General features: G+C 57.1%; 1 protein-coding gene across 5 annotated transcripts in view; it reads left to right on the forward strand.

Moving 5' to 3' along the window:
• Nucleotides 1-19,863, forward strand: part of BCL9L (BCL9 like) — a 29,292-nt gene that overhangs the window by 1,395 nt on the left and 8,034 nt on the right. For 2 of the 5 annotated variants that reach the window (XM_081152670.1, XM_081152669.1), the window contains exons 2-6: nucleotides 14,355-14,456; nucleotides 15,716-16,101; nucleotides 16,759-16,878; nucleotides 19,397-19,598; nucleotides 19,770-19,854. In XM_081152670.1, the coding sequence (XP_081008796.1) occupies nucleotides 14,431-14,456; nucleotides 15,716-16,101; nucleotides 16,759-16,878; nucleotides 19,397-19,598; nucleotides 19,770-19,854 (819 nt within the window). In that variant the 5' untranslated portion in view covers nucleotides 14,355-14,430. Of the gene's footprint in view, nucleotides 1-13,439; nucleotides 13,570-13,927; nucleotides 13,991-14,354; nucleotides 14,457-15,715; nucleotides 16,102-16,758; nucleotides 16,879-19,396; nucleotides 19,599-19,769; nucleotides 19,855-19,863 lie in introns of those variants that run through there. The other 3 variants (XM_081152672.1, XM_081152673.1, XM_081152671.1) reach the window with 3 other exon arrangements.

The raw sequence follows: 19,863 nt of genomic DNA on the forward strand, positions 1-19,863 counted from the left end.
ACAGTAAAGCCAGGATCAGCTTCTGTCTGTCTGTCCAGCTTCCTTCCTTCCGGGTTTTTCTGACACTTCCTCCTCCCTCTCTTTCTGTCTGTCTGCTGCTTGGGGTGTATGTCTGTGTCTGGGGGGCGGGGGCTCTGCTGCAGGGAGGAAACGTGTTGCTCTGGGAGAGGTTAGCCGGGCATGTGATTGAGCTCTGGGAAAGGGCTTACCTAGGAAAGCTGTCTTCCCACTATCTGCTGTGATCCTACTGATGTCTCTCGGCAGCTTTCCAAGTGAGACTTCCAAGGTGGGTGGGCTTCCGCTTCCCTTCTCCTACCTGCTTCTCAGCCTTTCCAGGGAGCAGCCACTTCTGGGCTAGGGCCGCCTGACTGCTCCGCTGTCTTCTCTGGGTCAGGCCACGATTTCATGGCCCCAGGCGAGGAACGTGTTCGGGCACTGTCTTTCTGGTGTCAGCTCTGAGGCCCCTGCTGAGAGAAGCCTCAGGACAGGGGGAGGATGGCAAAGAAGGTGAAGGGTAGGGGGAGTGTGGTGCCAGAAAGGAAGATGCTGCCTCCCTCCGGTGATCAGGCTTCTTGGCCTTGAAGAAGAACCAGGCCTGAAGTCCAGCCTTCTGACCACTTCCCTCTAGAGGTTCTCTGCTTACCTGTGTTGCTCCCAATTGGGGTGGGTAGGGGTTAATGTTGGAAAGGGTGCTTGTGAGGGCTAGAATACCTATAATCTTGGATCCAGAGTAACTGTTGTGCTTGGGGTAGCAGGAGATGGGTTCTGGAGATCTGTATGGAGACTCTAAATGAGGCTCTAATTGCTGGGGTTGAAAGTCAAAGTGGGAAGAGATTACAGAGTCCTGGAGGAGGATTGGTGGTCCACAGAAACCTGGGACTAGCGCAACAGTGGTGATGTAGGACCTAGTGAACTTGCTTTTTTAAATCTGTGTTGGGCACCCATGCCTTTGTTTGGGTAGTTCCTGCCTCCCAACTTCTGGGTACCTGGGTTAAGCAGGAGACCTGGGCTGGGGGCTCAGTTTCCATGGACAGGCAGGGGTAGCATTCTGGGCAGGGCCTAGTGGGTGGCAGTGTCGACTCCGCAAAGGCTGGAATTCCTGGCACCTGCTTTAGATTAAAGGAGATGCCTGCAGAGAGGGGCTGCCTGCCTGTGGGGGGAGTGGCTGGGATGGAGTTCCACGGAGCCCAGGAGTGGGGTGCAAGGAAAGCACCAGGGTTGCAGGCAACAACAGCTCTAGTAGGAGTGGAGGGAGCCAGCAGTCACCCAGTTTTGCAGCCCCTCCTCCAGGGAGTCTAAGAGAAGCTGGGGGCACCCCCATACTGCCTCTGGCACCACAGGCTGAAATTCTGTCCCAGTGCTTGGGGACAGGAGTGAGGTGGGGCAGTTGTGAGGAGCCAGGATGTCTGAGTGTTGAGTTTTCCCAGGACCAGAAGAGGCCTGAAAGGAGATAGGGGCACTTTGGGGTTTTTGTTGCCCTAATGCCATATTTACTCTTCCTGGGGCTTCTTGGTTGCTCATAGTGAGGTGCTCCAAGAGTCTGGGCACCTAAGGGTGATGGGGAAATAGCATCCCTTGTACCAAGAGCTTTGGGCACTGCCCAGATGCTGACCTAGGGGAAGGAGGCAGAGGGGGATGGCAGCGTGGGAAAGTGGGCAGCCTAGTGGGTACAGGTTGGGTGCCTTGGGCGGGGAGCCTCTGCCAGGCCTGCTCTCCCTGGGGTGGGGCTGTTCCTGGGACTGGCTCAACCTGTTGAGTGCCTGGCTGCGCTAGCTTGGCATCTGTGCCCCTGCCTGCCAGCCCTGCCAGCTGCCCACCCATAGCCACACTATGGGACTGCCCCCAGGGATCTGGAGAAAGGAGGCTCTGCCTGGCCAAGGGCCCAGGATGGGGCTGGTAGATAGAGGCTCATCTAGAGGGTGCTGAGCTTTCCCAGGTCCTGTCCTGTAACTACCAGAGCTGGGGCTGGACACAGTGGGAGGTCCAAGTAGCTAGGAGCTAAGGGGTCTGGGGAAGGCCACAGGACTAGAGCCCCTGAGATGCTGCATGTTACTTGGATGGGTGGCTGTGGAGACAGCAGCCTGGAGTTAGAGCCTGGAGTCTCCTCTGCCCCATGCTAGGTCCCGGCCTCCAGACTGGCCTGAATCCCTTCCCTGGGAGAGAACTGCCTACTTTCCTTGGAGGTTGGGGGGAGGGGAATACGGCATTCTGCTACCCTGGGAAGAGAAGGGTGACTTCCTGGGTATTGGGGTATGTTGCACTGCCCCAATCTTCCTAAAGCTGCCCCCCCCATGGAGAGGAGGGAAGCCCTGTGTTCTTAGGTAGCTGTCCCCACCCTGCCCTGAGCGTGGAAGATCCTTGACCCCTGCAGGCCCTTGCTGCCCCCACCCCAACCTCTTCGCTTTAGGCCCCGCTTGGGGCTCTGCTAGGTGGTGGGGAAGGGGTGCCAAGGCACGAGTCTGTAGGGGAGAAAGTAGTCACCGCAGCCTGTGCGTGGGGGTAGGGGCACAGGCAGGCTTCCCTTTCCTCTCAGTCCTGAGGGGAAGGAAGCCTTCCTGCCTTCTTTTCTAGTCAGTGGCAAAAGCAGAGGCCACTTTTCCACCCCAGGCCCCCCTGCTTGGCCTGGGGCACCTGCCTTTCCTAACTTTGATAACTTCTCTATTCCCCTTTCTTCAGGGGCTGGTTCTGTCCAACCCCCTCCTCCAGTGGGCTGGTTGGTGGCTCTGCACTGGCCTGTCTTCCTTCTCCCCTCACTCTCTACCCCCAGCCTCAACTAGGGAATGGCCCTGAATCCAGCATTTCGAAACCAGGATTATTTTGAAATCCCTGAGTGCTTCTCCACCCCTCTGACTCTCTCCTCCCCACTAGCCCAGAACTTAGTCCTCTAACCTGACTCCACGCTGTGCATTGCCAGGGTGTGTGTGTGTGCGTGCGTGTGCTAGCACATGGCCACGTGTGTACTACTGTGTGTGTGTGTGCTAGCACATGGCCACGTGTGTACTACTGTGTGTGTGTGTGTGCTATCACATGGCCACGTGTGTACTACTCTGTGTGTGTGTGTGTTAGCACATGGCCATGTGCATACTACTGTGTGTGCGTGTGCATCCCAATGTGAGTGTATCTCCTTTTTTTGAATATATCTTTATTGATTTCAGAGAGGAAGGGAGAGGGAGAGAGAGAGAGAGAAACATCAATGATGAGAGAGTCATTGATCGGCTGCCTCCTGCACGCCCCCTGCTGGGGATCGAGCCCGCAACCCAGGCATGTGCCCTGACCTGGAATCGAACGCGATCTCCTGGATCCCAGGTCAATGCTCAGCTGCTGAGCTACGCCTGGCCGGGCTGGGTGTATCTTCTTTCTGTCAGCAGTTCTGTGTGCTGGCCCATGTCTCTTGTTCCTGAGCTCTCCTGGGTCTTCTCTAGGAGTATGAAAGCCTTTATGGTCTTAAGGAGCTATTCTTGGGGAGTTTGGAGTGATTTTTAGGAGGCTTTTTTTTTTTTTTTTTAATATATCTCTATTGATTTCAGAGAGAGGAAAGGAGAGGGCGAGAGAGAGCTAGAAACATCAATGATGAGAGAGTCATTGATTGGCTGCCGCCCGCAACCCAGGCATGTGCCCTGACCGGGAATCGAACCCTGATCGCCCGGATCCTAGGTCGAGGCTCAACCGCTGAGCCACGCCTGGCCGGGCTAGGAGGCATTTTTGATGTGTGTCTTTGGGAGTTGTGTCTGTAAATCTCTGTTGCATGTGTCTGGGAGTATCTCTGAGGAGTGCATGTGCCCAGGGTTGTGTCTCTCATGACTGTACTGCATGTGTGTGCTCTGCTTCTGTTCCCGCCTCTTTCCTCCTCCCTGGGAACGTGTCTGGGCTGTGTAGTCACATGTCTCCCTGAAGCTGCCTGGGACATGGAGTCCTCTGTCCTTTGATAGGGAGCTTTCCTGGAGTGGGGCCAAGCCTTCTGGCAGTTCTGTGGTCCTTGGAGAGAAAGTGGTACAGTGGGGAGACTTTGGGATAAAGTGTCCCCAGGGCTGGGCTCTCTTCCTCTGTCCCTCATGGACACCCAGCACCTTGAGGGATCCCAACACTACCAGTCCACCCCTTCTTGTCCTGAGGCTACAGTGGTAGATGTCATAGGGAGGCCCAGTGCTCTAAAGGAAAGGGCTGGGGAGAGGAAGTTAACTCTCCAGCCCTGGAGTAACTTGTTTTTTGAGGACAAGAAATAGCCACTGCATCAGACTTGGGAGCTTGGTGGCTAATTTAAGGTTCCGAAAGTTGACTTCTCTAGCTAGAAGCAGAGAGCAAAACAAGACTAGATGCTCATATTTCCAGCCTCAACAGAGGACAGAGGGCCCTGAAATCCTAGGGGGTGATGCACCACCCCAGAAGTGTGAAGTATTTGGGGTGGGGCCAGCTGCCATTGTAGTAGATCCTCAGAAGCCTTTTTAAAAATAAAAATAAAAAAATCTTTATTGACTTCAGAGAGAGGAAAGGAGAGGGAGAGAGATATAGAAACATCAGTGATGAGAGAGTGCACTCCCCCAACTGGGGATCGAGCCCACAACCCGGGCATGTGCCCTGACTGGGAATTGAACCCTGATCGCCTGGATCCTAGGTTGATGCTCAACTGCTGAGCCATGCCCGGGTGGGCAAGCCCTTTTTTTAAAAAAAAATTATTACTGATTTGAGAGAGAGAGACATCAATTTGCTGTTCCACTTATTTATGCATTCATTGGTGGTTTCTTGTATGTACCCTGACCGGGTATCAAACCCAAAACCTTGTTGTATTGGGAAGATGCCCTAGCTAACTGAGCCACCTGGCAAGGGCCTGAGAAGTTCTTCTTGATGTTTAATCTCATTCCTTCCTTCTGCAGTTAGACAGTGTTTTACAGGAGGGAAGGTTGCCAGGTGGTTGGTTGTTTTTTTTGTTGCCAAACCAAGGGTAGTGACGATAGCAAAGTTATGTCTACATGGGATGCGGGCAGTGAAACCCCTGCTACCTTGCAGTGCCGTCCTGGGATCTCAGGCTGTAATCGAATGCTTTCCTCTAGAAGCATTTGTGGCCAATCAGTGAGGAAGAAGAGGGCTGGGGCTGGGGCAGGGGCTGTGTGTGAGTCCAGGGCTTGTGGGGACAGCAGCGGGAGACGGGCAGTGGATAAGCTGTCCTCTTCATGTCTGTTACTGCTGCCCCTCCATGGCCTCTGGTCCCAGGATGAAGTGGGAAGAAGGGAGGGGTAGAGGCACAGGTTGGTACAGTGCTCAGTGACCCAGCATGGGGAGGGCCTTGGCAAGGAATTTTCTGTTTATTTCTCAATCTCTGTCTCTGAGACACGCACACACACGTCACTGCAGACACCTTCAGGAGATGAGCCCAGAAAAATCAGCCAGGGGTAGGGCAGGGCAGTACCAGATGGGGCCATGTGGAACCAGCCTTGTTCTGACAGATGCCCTGCGCTTGCCCCTAGAACTAGAAGTTGAGCCCAGCAAAGTTCTCCCCAACTCCCCCATCCTGTGCCTGGGAGCAACACAGACTAGAGAGGGTTAAGTCTGGTTGGCAGGGACACCCCCTCCCTCCTGCCAGAGAGAGAGAGGGAGAGGTGGTTAGCAGCTTGCTCTAGTTGGCCTCTCTCCCAGAATTCTTTGGAAAAGAACTCCCCTTTGACCCCCAGTACAAACTGAGCCCAGCCACCAGCCTCCCTCCGCCTGCCTTTGGGAGCTCCGCCAGCCCCTCTTACTGAACTGCTACGCCTGCATGATTCTCTCACCCCCGGCCTCCCAGCCAGGCCTGGTCCCCAGGACTTTGCATCTTCAGGGGATAAGGGTTGTAGCCAAGGAGGCCACACAGGGACATAGGAGCCACACCGTTCTTTCCCCTGACGTAGGTAACCCTGGGGGTGGCTGGGGCTGGAGGCTGAGTTCCTTAGGCTCCCCATCCAACTCTCTTCCCAGGTCCTCCTGCCAGGCCCCGAGAGTTGTCTGTCTGCCCCATCTCTCTCCCTGCGGGACTGAACCCTAAGGGATCTCCAAGGCATCTTCCTGAGCCTTCGCTTTCCTGCTTCCAGGATAGGGAGGGGGAGCAGTGTGGCTCCTGGCCAATCCACAGAAGTCCTGGAGGGGGTGGGGTGGGGGTGGGGGCGGCAGTGGGGTTGTCTCAGTAGCTCTGAGACTTCCTGGAGCTGCAGGCCATGTGTATGTGTGTACATGTTTATTTGGTGTGTGTGTTAAGATGGGACTGGGTTGTGGGAGGAGCAGGGGCATGGATTGCTGGCCTGGGGTTTCTTGCTGTGACTTTCTCCATAGGGAGCCTTAATCCCAGACCACACCCTGAGCCTGAGCCCAGACACCCAGTTGCCCCTGAGATGAGAGTAAGGTGTGTGTCCCTCTCCCCCACAGCCTCCTTGCTGACCTCTGTCTGCCGTGGTCTCCTGCTTGGTTTTTTGTCTTGGGCACCTCTCCTCCTGGCTTTCTGCCCCCACTTCTTTCATCTTCCTCCCCAAGAGGAAGGGAACTAACAGCCTTGCAACCTGGGAACCTGGTAGGGAGAGGGGCTAAGGCCAGGGCAGGAAGGGTTAAAGCAGCTACTCCAGCGAGAGGTCCCAGCCCTCTAGTTGACTGGATTCTTTCCCCAGGTGGGAGGTGGGAGGGCAACCTGGAGGGCAAGGTACAATTTCCTGGTCATCCCAAGTCTTTCTCTTTGTTGCTGGCTTTGGCCTCAGCTGGCTGAGTCAACGCCAGGGTGGCTACCAGCCACCATAATGTGGTTTCTGCCTTGGCCCCTAGAGATACATGCTCTCTCCCCACTGCTACCCCCTCCCTCCTTCCCTCCCTCCCCCCTGCCTCCCTCCCTCCCTCCCCCCTGCCTCCCTCCCTCCCCTCCTTCCTTACTTAGCAACAACTCCCTGAATTCACAACAAACATGCCTGAGGCTCCTGGTCTGAGTAGGGGAAGCTGGAGAAAGCTGTGAACCTGGATGGAGGCGGCACCTCTAGGCTGTCCTCAGGAGGGAGGGGCTTCTAATCCCCTCACCCTTGCTGCTGGAGGACACTACCCCTCAGGAACTGGGAGGAAGTGGTCCTGCTCTGGGGGGCTGTGACTGGTCTGGCTGAGCTGGTTTAGGGGCAGGGCTTGGACTCCACCCCACTTGACCTTTGACCCTCACCTGCAGAGTGGAAGGGGCAGCAGACTCCTGGGGGGGGGGGCCTGTGCTGTTGTCATGGTAACTTGCCTTGCTCACTTCCCTGATTCTTAGGGGCCAGGATCAGTGAGGACATAACAGATTAAGGGTGAGTGGACTGAGGCCAGCCCAAGAAATTTACTCTTAGAACAGCAGCCAGGCTGGGCACGTGCGTTGTGGGGTGTGGAGTGGTGTCCTCCCTTTGATCTCCTCCCTGGGCAGGACCTGTGACCTCTAGCTAGGACCTGGTATACCTCAGGCATGGAGGGAGGGGAGTGAGTGAGACACCTGTTCTTTCATCACAGCAGAGTGCTGCTACCAGGGTGCATTTGTATTGTGAAATGGTTAAGAGCCCAGTTGCTGGAGTGCCTGGGTTCAAATCCTGACTCTTCTAACTGAACTGTGTACCTTAAGCAGGTTACTTGACTTCTGCATGCCTTGTCTGTGAAGTGGGGGTGATAAAAGCACTTTTGCGTAGAGTTCTGAGGATTAAGTTAGATAAAGCATGTGAAGCATGCAGCACAGCCTGACGTTTCAGAGCAAATGCTCAAAAAACGGTAGAGGCCGTCCTCACTGGCGCTAGTCATAGCTCTTCCAGGAATGACTCTCAGGGGCTTCAGCAGGGGAAGAATTGAGGCAGGTGGGGGGAGTGGGGGGTGGTCAGGAAGAGACAACCTTGTAAGCACTTCAGACTCCTAGGTTTTAATATCCTTCCAGACCCACCTTCCTGCTGCCTTAGTTTCCCCACTGTTGGTGCTGGCTGACATCTTGATTGCAAGTCTGCCAAATAGCCATGGCCCTGGAGAGGGCCCTGGGGGACTTAGGACATGCCTTCTCCCCTGTCTCCCTCACTTCTCAGGGCTGAGCCCTCCCTCCCCTGGTCTGTGAGCTCAGATCAGCTTCAGTAACCTCTCAACCATCCCATCCCTTGCTGCTCTGTTCTTTCACCAGCCGAACAAGACATTCTGTCCTTAAACGCCTTAGATGTCTCTTCCTTTCCTTCCTGGCTGAGGGGTCAGGGACCTTCCTGGGGAGGAGAAGTGGCAGTGTGGAGCTATGATATGGATGGTGCTTCTTAGGCCTGCCTCAGTGTCCCGGGTTCCCTGGGTTCCCTGGAACCCACCTGGGCATTTCCCCTGAGAGTGGTGGGGGCAGTGCTCAGGCCTGTTACATGTATAGAAACCCAGATGGGCTTGCCTGACACCTGCTGCATATAGATGGGCAGGGAAGAGGCATCCTGAAGCTCAGAGGAGGGGTGGGGTTCTACCAGCATCTATGGTGTCTAGAGGACACCTCCAGAAGCCTTTCCTGGGCTGATGGGTGAGTATGGGCAGTCTGGAAAAAGTCTGCTTTAGCCCTGTGTGCCCTGAGGCAGGGGAGAATACTGAGTGGTGCTGGGAAAGCCCTGGGATGGGAGTGGGATGGTGGAGGGGCTGGGGCTTGGGAACTTCTGGGTAAGGAGCCCAGGAGTGGGCAGCAGGGATGGTGGCTACGAGGGGAGCTCTGCAGACAGGTGGTTTGGATCTTCTGGGCAGTCGCTGTCCAAATCCCTGGAGAAAGTTGATCAGAATGTGGCAGAAGTGCCTGGGACACCTGGGCTCCTGGGTATGAGGCCTGGGCTTGGCCAGCAGGTGCCTTCTCTGGCCTGGTACCAAGAGGAGTGGGCTAGAATCCCTGGCTCTACTTACTACCTCCTTCTGGGACCAGAGGGAAGCACCTCCCTTCCATAGGCCCAGGATGAGGGTGCAGCATGGGCCTGGGCTGTGCTTTACTGCTGGGCTAACTGCCTGCCTGTGCCCAGCCCCTGGAGCCTGTTCCTTGGACAGGCTGGGGCTATTTTTGGGATCGGGCTGGGGCTCTGGGGCTGGTTTCAGATGTTCCAATGTGAACAGGAGAAAATGGGAACAGATGGCTGGTGGGTTCCATGCAGTGGGTCCTGCTGGGAGCAGGTTATTTTTAGGGTCTTGTTAACCCTTTTGGGGCTTGTGGAGCCACCTTGAGAGGGACAGCCCTCTCTAGTTGAGAACAAGTCTTCTCCTTGGACCCCTAATTTTCAGGACTGCATCTCCCAGTTGCTCTTCATTTCCTCTAAGACCCTCCCATTGTTTAAAGAGGTCCATGGCAAGACCTCCCAGCCCAAACCCTGTGGAGAGACTGCCAAGGGGTCAGGTGGGGAGAGGGGCACCTGGTGTAGGGAGTATAGGCCACTGTTGAAGGGAAACCCCCCTTTGCTTGCCTCCTGGGGTTTTGAGACATAGACCCGAGGATAAGAGAGTGGTCAACTGCACTCTGGGTTCACACTCCAGTCTGAGTGTTTGTCAGTAAACCCAGGATGCTCAGGGGAGTGCTTGCCAAGGGGCTGGCCTCTGAGGAGTGTAGAGGAAGAGCCAAGTCTTTGTGCTCAGTACCACGAATCCGAGGCCCACAAGCCCATGAGTACTTCCAGGACACACATCTGAACAATGCCCACATTTACCAAATGCCCATGTATTTGGGTGCTCTTCAGGGAGTAAAAGGGACACCATGGCCAGAGGTGATTTGTTGAGGGCTAATTATGTCATAGGCATTGTTAGATAGTTTTACTAATAGTATTTCACTCTATGAACTTATCCTCATTTTGCAGAAGAGGAAACTGGGGCCAAAGGGCCGAAGGGGTGGAGAAGGTCCTGTAGCTCAGAAGGGGTGGGGTATGACTGGCACCCTGTCTACCTGACTGTAAACCCAGTTCTCATTCCACTGCATCACTCACACTGCCTGCCGGTGTCCCAGCCCCGGGATACCTGGCACTGGACCACCTCAGGGCGCAGGTTTATGGAGTAAGTAGGACAGGAGGCCTGGGGGCAGGGGACCCTGCCTGCCACTGCCCTCATAGTTCCCTAAGCCCTTCTTGCCTGAGGGTGCCAGGACTGACACCAGCAACCCCATTTGGCCTTCCTGTCTTCCCTGCAGGAGGATCACAGGCATACATCCTGTCTTGTCAGCCCCCACCCCACCCTGTCCTGGCCCACATGCCCTGCTTCCTGTAGGGTCCTGGCAGTCTGGATGTCAACGTAGGCAGAGCTTGAGGGCCCTCCAGGTGCTGCTGTTGCCAAGAGTTTGGGCCAGGCTGGCAAGGTGAGGGGGTTGGGAGGATGTCTCTGCTGCTGCTAGTACCTGGGGGAGAGCAGAGGAGCTGCCACAGCCACGGTGAGGTTGCCTGTGGTGTAGGCTGGCTGTGCCAGCAGGCTGCCCTGCGACACTCCTCCCACAATGGCCCCATTGTTCCCAGCAGCCAGGCAGTTTGGAGGAGGTGCCTAGGCCACCCCTAACCCCCACCCCCCAAACAGGGGCCAGATTAACCCCTTGGAGGCCAGAGGCTGAGGGCCCACAGGTTGCTTTTGAGCCCATTCCTCTCTTCTCAGAATACAGGTTTGGGAAGCCACCTTCTACCCCCCTGTACCCAGCAACAGGGCAGCTCCGGAGTAGCACCTAGACCCTCTCCCACCCCCACCACGGTGCAGGTGCCAGGGGCCAGGAAGTGCCAATGGGTGGCAGGCAGAGACCAGATATATTTGGGCTGGTGGGGCTAATTCCAGCCACCACCGCCTGCCCTACTGGCTCCTGAGCTCCTTTCCTTCCTGTGAAACCAGAGCTGGGTTGGGCCTAGCTCAGGATTTCGGTGGATTTAAAGAGGCAGCACCATCCCTGCCAGCTTGGCTTCCTCTCCCCCTCCCCAGGTAGGGTCTGGGGCAGAGAGTACTGGAGTGCTTCTTGCTTCGCCCTTGCCGAGGCTAACCCCTGGCTCTTGCCCCTGTGGGGGTACCAGACTTTTGGCACTCTTCTCTCCCAGAGCTTTGGGTGGGTGGGGTGGGCGGGGGTGGGCTGTGGTTTCCTGTGCGGGCTGTTTGTGCCTGGCCCAGAGTGCCCGCTGCCTGCCTGGGCTTCCTGCCCTGTCTTGGTTCATTGTGCCCCCCTTCTACAGCTCCCCGCTGGGGGAGGGAGCAGTCAGGGATTGGGCAGCGGACTTTGGGGGCACCTCACTGCCAGGGCATGACTGCTTCCCGAGGCCTGGCCACACTGGCACTGGCTGAAGGAGCCAAGTGAGATGACCTCAGGCTTGTCTAGGCAATGCCATTTGTCCCTGCAGCCTCTGAAAGGTACAGAGACCAGAATGGGCAGAGTCCCTTGTAGAAACACCCTGTTTAAAGATCCCAGACTAGAAAGGTCTGGGGCCAGGAGTTTCCATGTCCCTGTAGGGCTGGGGTTGCCTGACATTACCCTGGGGATGCAGGTGAGGTTGGGCTAGAAACTCCCAGACAAAAATTGTTGATTTACATGGTCTCCTTTGGCAGGAGGTGGGGGAAATGAGGAGAACTGCTAGGAACCTGGACAAGGGGAAGCCCCTCACCCCCAACTCCGCCAGCCTGGAAGCTCCCACAAAGAGGGTCTCGGAGCAATAGCTTGGTCCTTGAGCAGGTTTCCTGCTGGGCTATGAATCCTTGACCTCCCCGCCCAGCTGAGTCACCACCTCAGGAAGAGGAAGTGACTTGGGTGGTAGAGAAGAGCTTCTAGGGGCCAAGGAGTCCTGATACCCTGGAGAAAGGGGACTCACAACCTTGTTGTCTTGGGAGACTGCATCTCCCTGAGCCACAGGTCAAGGACCCCACTCCCGTTCCTCACAGCAGGGCCCTCCCCTTTCAGCCATCACAGGGGCTCCTAACCATTTCCTCTCTAGAGGTATTTGCCCACTGAATGTGGGAGCTTGGACCCTCCAAGCAGTTTCGTTACTGCCTCTTTTGGGTGGTTTTGAGCTAGGCAATGAGATTGGTGGGCCTGCCAGAGAACCAAGCAGAGGTTCCCAAGGTGGGGGCAGCTGGAAATAGGTGGGTTGCCACTGGTGTGTGAATGCCCCCATACCTGTGACAGTTCTGTATTGAACAAGGAGCTGGAGGCCCTGGGCATCCATGGAAACTTTCCTGGTCTCCCACCTGTAGCTGGTGTCAGGTCCTGCTTCCTGCCCCCCAACCTCCCAAGTGTCACAGGGAGGGCAAAATATCTCAAACTCTGTCTCAGTGGCCTCCTGGGCTCCATCCTCATGAGTGTGCTGCTGGCCTTTCACTTAGGAGACTGGCACCAGCTCCCTGTGTGTGAGCACGTCTCCACTCTCCAACCTACCCCCTAAGAGGGAGCCACAGCAATGTGTTCCCAGAGCCCCATCCCTCTTCTTTCACCCATCTCAGGGGCTCCCGGCCTGGTGCTGCAGGGGGGTGGGGGGGATGAGATGGGAAAGTCCTGACTCATCCCTGCTTGACTCAGCTTGCCCTGTGGCTGGGTGGGAGCAAGGGGTGGTGTTCTAAAGGAGAGGGCAACTCTAGGATTCTTCTGGAGCAGAGCCTTGGCCTACTGGGGACACTGGAGAAGACTAATTTCCTAACAGCCCCTTCCCAAATTATTATAGGTCCCAATATTTGAAGTTGTAAACATAGGAGGTAGCGGTGGCCCTTGCCCTGTCCCTGCCCCCCAAAGGGGGCTGCGCCCAGTGGCTGGCTTGTGGGAAGCCCACCTATGGGGTACAGGCTCAGATGAGCGGTCCTGACTCAGCAGGGGTACACGCAGTGCTGGGGAAGCACCAGGGCGACTGGGTCTTGGGCTTCCACTATTGTTCACTTCCTTTTCCTAGACCTGTTTCCTCGTGGTGACATGGGGATCATAAAACTCCTACCTCCCGGGAGGTGGTGAAGGCGGGAGCCTGAGACCCGCGTCGGCCACAGGCCTGCTCTTAGCCCAGTGCTGCCCCAGCCCGCCCCCGCCCCTGCCCCAACCAGGGGCGCTGCGGGAGCGGGCTGGCAGCCGGGGCTTCCCAGCCGGGCCCTGGACTTTGAAGCCTTCCCCTGAGGCCCCTCCCCTCCCAGGGACAGGTCTGGAGCTGGGAAGGCCAGTGTGCCCCGGGTTAAGTTGGGGTAGACGCTCTCGGGGCTGCAGGCGGGGCCCCCCACCCGGTCCCAGCGCAGCCTCCAGCGGCCGGGTGGGGGCCGGGACAGCCCCGCGTCGGCGGCGCCACCTGCGCGGAGCGCCGGGCCCGGGACTCCTCCCGCCCGCCCCCTCCCGCCGGCCGGGGTGGGGGCAGGGCCGGGGCCTCGGGCGAGGCTCGTGCCGGTGGGAGTCTGCCTGTCGGTGCCGTGTCCATGGCCCCGCGCGTCTGTGACTACCGGGCGCACCTTGCGGGGCGCCCTCGCGGCCTCAGTCTTCCCGTCTGTTCAATGAGCCGGGAGCGCGCCCGCTCTGCCCGGGCCTCGGCTGGGCCCTCGCCCGCGCCCCCCGCGCCCCCCGCGCACCGCTGCCAGGCTTGGCGTGGGCGCACCTCTCGCTTCCCGGCTCGTGCGTGTCTTTGTCTCCCGGTCCACGTGTGAGCAGCGAGTGTGAGTCAGAGTTCGGCTGCCGGTGGCTCCGGGCCCCAGCCTGGCGGCGCCCCGCGCTCCGCGGAGCCTGGGCCCTGCTGGGCGCCGGCCCGGCCGGCCGGGTGGCCGCGGCTCGCGGGGCGCGGGGCGGGGGCCGCGGGGCGCCGCCCCCTCGCCCGCGCTCTCCTCGCTCTGCCCCTGCTCGGGCTCTGCCGAGGGGTGGGGAGGGGTGGGGTGCGGGGCGGGGGAGGGGAGGCTCCTGCATTCTTGCGGTCGGGGAGGAATCCGAGCCAGCGTTACTGGTCTCCAGAAGAGCCCAGCTGCAGCCCCGGGGCCCCGCCAGGCCGCTCGCTGCCCGCCCGGGCCTGCTGGGATGGGCACGGGCTAGGCCCCGAGCTGAGGGCGGAGCGGGGCACGGGGTGGGGCGCCGAGCTGGGGCTGGGTGGGTCGCGAGGGGTTCCCTGCCCGGGTGAGGGGCGTGACTGGGAGAGAGTTCCCCAGGGTGCCAGAGAGACTTCAGGGCCACCACACGTGGGCACCGTTGCAACCTATCTTTTTAGTGCATTCTGCCTCTTCGGCCCGGGGCCTTGCTAGAGACTGCAAGCCCCCTGTGGGTAAAGTGCGGGAGGGATGGGATAGGACTGGCCTTTAGGATTGAGACCCCACCTAGTAGTCGTTCCTTTGCATCCCCACCCTACCCTATCCAGTTCCCTAGTCTCAGGGCTGTTGGGTCCTCCCTTCTCCCCTTCCCACCTTACACCCCCTCCCCAAGTCACAAGTTTTCTCTTTGGGGCTTGTTGCTGCAGTCCGTGCTCCAGTACCGAGTACCTGGCTGGGCCCTGGGCACGCACAGGGGCCGTAGCCCCACTGTGTGTGGGAGCCATGAGGATCCTGGCTAACAAGACAAGGTGTGTGGGTGTCATGGAGGGTGGGATGTGTGTGTGGAGTGCGGGGAAGGGAAGGGCCCACTAGTGATGGGGCTGAGCTGTGCTGGCTTGCAGAGCCGGCCAACGTGGGCACCTAGCTTCCAGGCCACCAGTGAGCTCAAGGGGGGTCAGAATGGGAAGGCCTGTGCTGAGGCAGGAGCCCACAGCCTTAGTGCCTGGATCCAGGGGACAGAGGGGAATGGCAGCCAGCTATGCCTGCTGCTTAGTTGTCCCTTCCAACCTATTACTCTTAAAAACAGTTTGAGTAGAACCCCCACCCCCCACCCCACTGCTGGGTCCAGTGGCGCCCTCTGGCCTCAGTCTAAGCTACAAGGGAGGGGCGGTGCCTGCCTTCCTCCCCTTCCCCAGGAGAAGCCTGCAGACAGGGCCAGGCGGCAGCAGCAGGACGGCAGAGCTGAAATAAATCTGAGCTGGTGTGGAATGAGGGGGGATAAATATCCTCTCCCAGTGATGTGATCTTTCCAGCGGCTATTAATAGGTCTCCGGGGAGGGGGAGGTGGTGGGGGGAGCCAGCTGGATCTTAAAGGGCCCACAGCTTAGGCTGCAGGAATCCTTGGCTTTAAGCTGCACTCCAGCCTGCTCCACACACCACTCCCCTTCCCCTTTCTTCCTGCTCCTGCCCGCCCGCCCGCGAGGCCTGCTGCCAACCCTCTTCAGGCTTTCCCCCTCCTGCTCTGGGGAGCTGTCTGGACCAGTGGGTACCACTCTGTTGTGCTTTTCCCCACTTCCCCAGGGGAATGGGACTGGGGCATGAGCAGTGACCCTCAGGTCCTGTGCCCCTTCCTGTGGGTGTTGGGACACGTGGAAGTTGAGGTTTGGGACCTTGGAAGGAATCTGAAGGCAGCAAACCCTAGAAGAGAGGATGCTTAAGTTTTGGTCAGGTGTTAGTGTGTGTGAGGGTGGTGGTGCCACGGAGGCTTGCAGCCTGATGGGTGCTGGGGAGTGTGGGTGGGTTCTGCCAAGGAAAGGCTCTGGTTTTCATTTGAATTGTGGGGGCTAGGGGTGTAGGGAGTTGCCCCATCTTCACTCTCCAAGGTGAATGGCATCAGCCCTTGTCTGAGGAGCAATGGAAGGAGGTAGGGAATAAGCTGGTAGTCTTAAAATGCCACTCAGCCCTCCCCTCCCCTCCCATTAGGTGAGGCAGGATGGGGCAATTAAAATCCAGGCATGCTAAGCCCCTATCAAGATTAACTTTTCATGTCTCTCTCACCTTTTCCCAGGTTACCCCACCCCAGGAGGAGAGAAGCTCCAGGGAGCCCGCCACTGTCCCCCCGCGGCCACTGCCCCCCTGCCCCATCCAAGCCAATGCACCCAGAAAATAAGTTGACCAATCATGGCAAAACAGGGAATGGTGGGGCCCAATCCCAGCATCAGAATGTGAACCAAGGACCCACCTGCAACCTGGGCTCGAAGGGTGTGGGGGCGGGGAGCCATGGGGCCAAGGCCAACCAGATTTCACCTAGCAACTCAAGTCTGAAGAACACCCAGGCAGGGGTGCCCCCTTTCAGCTCACTCAAGGGCAAAGTGAAGAGGGAGCGGAGTGTGTCTGTGGATTCTGGAGAGCAGCGAGAGGCTGGGACTCCATCCCTGGATTCAGAGGCCAAAGGTACCCCATTTTCTGATCCCCAAGAGTCCAGCATGTTCTACAGTCCAAGGCCCAAACTTGCTGGGAGATCATCTTTCTGTCCCACTTGCCTGATCCTCACCCCCTGCTTCTCCAGCATTTATGCAGGGCACTTTTCTCTTACCCACATTATACCCACCAACCTGGTCCTTTTCTCAGGATTGGGGGTGGCCAGGGTGGAGATTTGTCATCCTTAGGTGCCACCCATGATGGAGCCACACAGAATGATGATGGGGTTTCTGGTCAGTCTCCTTCCTCTTCTGCTTTCCCACCAGAACCCCTATAGGGGAAGAGGGAGGTGCTCTGGGGTGAGGAGCAGACCTACACATCCCAGGAAGCTCCTGGTATCTGGGCTGGTGGGAGCTGCTGAGCAGCCACTAGCCTGGAAGAGTAGCGGAGGCTCCCCCCCTTAATTAGAACCAGTTGTGCTCGGTGCTGGGTGGGGGAGGGGAGACAGGCAGTGGGGCTATAGAGAGAAATCAGAAACAAATGGTAATGTGGTGGGGGCCAAGGGCTGGCTAAGTGCCCACCATAGCCTGGGCATTGCCCTGGGATGTCTGGGAGAATGGGCCTGGGTGTGGGAGGACAGGGCCTTCGGGCACTCACTCTGACCCCTGCCTGACTGTCCTGCCTGGGCAGAGGTGGCACCCCGGAGCAAGCGGCGTTGTGTGCTGGAGCGGAAGCAGCCATACAGTGGGGACGAATGGTGCTCAGGACCAGACAGCGAGGAGGACGACAAGCCCATCGGGGCCACCCACAGTGAGTGCCCATCATGCCAGGGTGCCATGGGCCCATGGTGCCCTTGGGGGATGGCTGCCCTAAGGGAGCCTTCCTCTCTTCAGCTACGGCTTTAGAGGGCAAAGGCTGGGCACCGAGCAAGGGTCAGTAGCCCAGGCTCCTCTCTGATCCACCTCTCATATTCTGTTGCTTCCTGCACTCAGGCTCTGCCTCTGCCTTCCAGGTGCTCAGTGGCCCCTTCTTTCTAAAGACTGAGGTGGGGTGGGGTGAACCTCAGGTGGCCCCTCCTGACTATGCCACTTATTCATCCTTCCATGAATTCCTGGCCTATGCTGCCACCTACTGGGCAGCAGGAGTCCAGCATCACTTGGTGTCAGCCTTGCTAGGGTGTGAGCTGACGCTGGCTGGCCCTGTCTCTGGCCCACTTCCCTAACCTTTAATTGACTCCTGGCAAGTGCCCAGGATACATCACCAGGACAGAGTGTGGGTGTGAGTGGATGCCCGTTCCTCTCACTCTTTTATTGATCAGCATGTATTTGGGCCTTGCACAAGTGATGGGGGGAGAGCCAGACACAACCCTGCCCTTGAAACACCCATACAAATTTACTTGGTGCTTTCCCTCAAAGCTTACATCTAGTTTTTTTTTGGGCGGGGGCGGGGGATGTGAAACAGCTTAATGCATAAGATACTAGCCAGAGAGTGTTAAATTGTGAACTTATTAAAGGCAGGGACTTAGAAAGAAGGAAGAAAAAAAATATGCTGGCTAAACTTACTGCTTTGTGGTGTTCAGTCCTTACAGCAGCCCTGTGAGGTAGGTGCTATTATGATGCCTATCACAGCAGAGGAAATAGACTCAGCAGGTGTTTGTGGAATGAGTGGACCATGTCTGTGGAGGTGGCACATAGATCAAATACTGAATGAAGCCTTTACAGCTGGCTGGGATTTTAAAGGTCATCTGTTCCCAGGTCTCCCCAAAGGGACCGACTGATGGTTCACGAGCCCCTGGCTGAACTCTTCACTGATAGATGGGGTGGCCACTGCCTCCAAGGACAGACACTCTCCTCTACCACGTTCACTTTTATAACATTGGACTGTACCATTGTAGAAACATTGGAAGACACAGGGAAATACAAAGACACCATTTCTAACATCCCATACTCAGTACCAAGGCAACCACTATTACTACTTCAGCTGTACTGCCTGGCACCAGATTCTCAAAGAGCGCTTAATGGTGGCGCAGTATAATACTTTATAGCCCAGGTTTTACTAATTATTTGTATAAACTGGGGAAAGGGCCTCAGTTTCTTCATTTGTAAAAATAATATTTATCTCATAGGGCTGGTGAGCTGATACGTATAACACACTTAGAAGTGTTAGCTTTCATTATTGTTATTGTTGTACTAGAAAGTTCCTGTTGAAATAAAGCTGCCTCCTTCCCCAAAACTTGTGCCCAGGAGCCCTAGTTCTGAGCACTGAGCACCTTTTTCTTCCCAGGGCAGCATGGAAGTTGGCTCTCAAGTCCCCTCCCATCCACAACTTTAGGCTCTGTGATTCTACGTAAAATTGGAGAGACTGGGCCCCTATGAGTTAGGACTGGCAGAGAAGGTTTATCCAAGGAGAGGGACTTAGCACTGGCCTGTGAGGTGGCTGCTGCCCTGGCTTCAGGAGTCAACTTCAGGCAGTTTGCCTTGTATGAACTGAGAGAGCTGTCACTTCCCATCCATAGGCCAGGCACTTTTTTCTGGCCTGGGATTGGGTCCACCCACTCACTTAGACCCGTTAATGACCAACTATAGGTTTTTTTCTAGGCTGGGACTTACAGTCAAGTTTGTGACCATGAAACAAAACTTCTTGGTGCTGAGGGTGGCCAGTCTACCTTGGGAGTGAACCTACTATGTCAGCCTTTCCTAACTTTCTCTGTTTTCCCAATGGTTTTTTAGTTTGTGACTTACTTCTGAACTTGTTACAAAAGTAGATTTTTTTGACCTGCTCCCTATGCGGGGCAGGAGAGTTGAGGCTGAGGGGGACGAAGTGTCACACAGCCAGTTAGTGGTGGGGCTGGCATGGAAAACCATCCACCATTTGAATCATCAGTTTGTGTACCCTGTTTGCCTCCCCATCACCTGCTCAGTGTGCGTGTGTGAGCGTGCACACACACACACACACACACACGTGTGTGCAGACCGCAGAGTGAGGGATGGAGCGGGTCTAAGAGCAGGTTTTGCAGACTCTGGGGGAATCACATGCATTTGGGATGCCAATCACGGGGGAGCCGGTTCATAAGGGTCACACTTTCCCTCTCCTTTCGCTCCACATAGTCCCCGCCATTACCATCCTGGTCAAAGACTGGTCTAGGGCAAGTATGTGTGGAAAGTGAGCTAGGGAAACCACCAGCGGGTGGCAACAAATGACCCTGTGGGCACCACCTTTAAAGCAGTGAGCCTCTGTCCCTGGGCACCTCTGGGATGGGGTGGTAGGGTGCCAGCTAGTTTCCTTTCTAGACCTGGCTACTTACCCTCTTTCCTTCTCTTTCATGCAGATTGTAATGTAGACCCTGCCATGGCGGCCCCACAGTTGGGTCCCGGCCAAGCCACCCAACTTCCCCTCAGTGAGAGCAGTGCACCAGGCCCCCCGCATGGGCCCCCACCAGGCCTGCGGCCCGATGCCCCCGGGGGCGGGGGTGTCCCTGGAAAGCTGCCCTCACAGTTCGTGTATGTCTTTACCACGCACCTGGCCAACACGTAAGTGCCTCAGGGCAGACCAAGCTTGCTGTTTACCCAGCATCCCTAAGCCTAGGTTCCCAAGTGAGCACCTATGGGGGCCAGGGTTGGATTGGGTTGGGTTGATTGAAGGTGAGGGCTCCCTCCTGCCTACCTCTCTGAGCTATCTGTGCCTGGCTCTCTCCTGTGCAGGGCTGCGGAGGCCGTGCTGCAGGGCCGGGCCGACTCCATCCTTGCCTACCACCAGCAGAACGTGCCCCGGGCCAAGCTTGACCAGGTGAGTGTG

Source organism: Miniopterus schreibersii (genome assembly GCF_964146895.1).
Source record: "Miniopterus schreibersii genome assembly, chromosome: 12".
Taxonomy (NCBI): domain Eukaryota; kingdom Metazoa; phylum Chordata; class Mammalia; order Chiroptera; family Miniopteridae; genus Miniopterus; species Miniopterus schreibersii.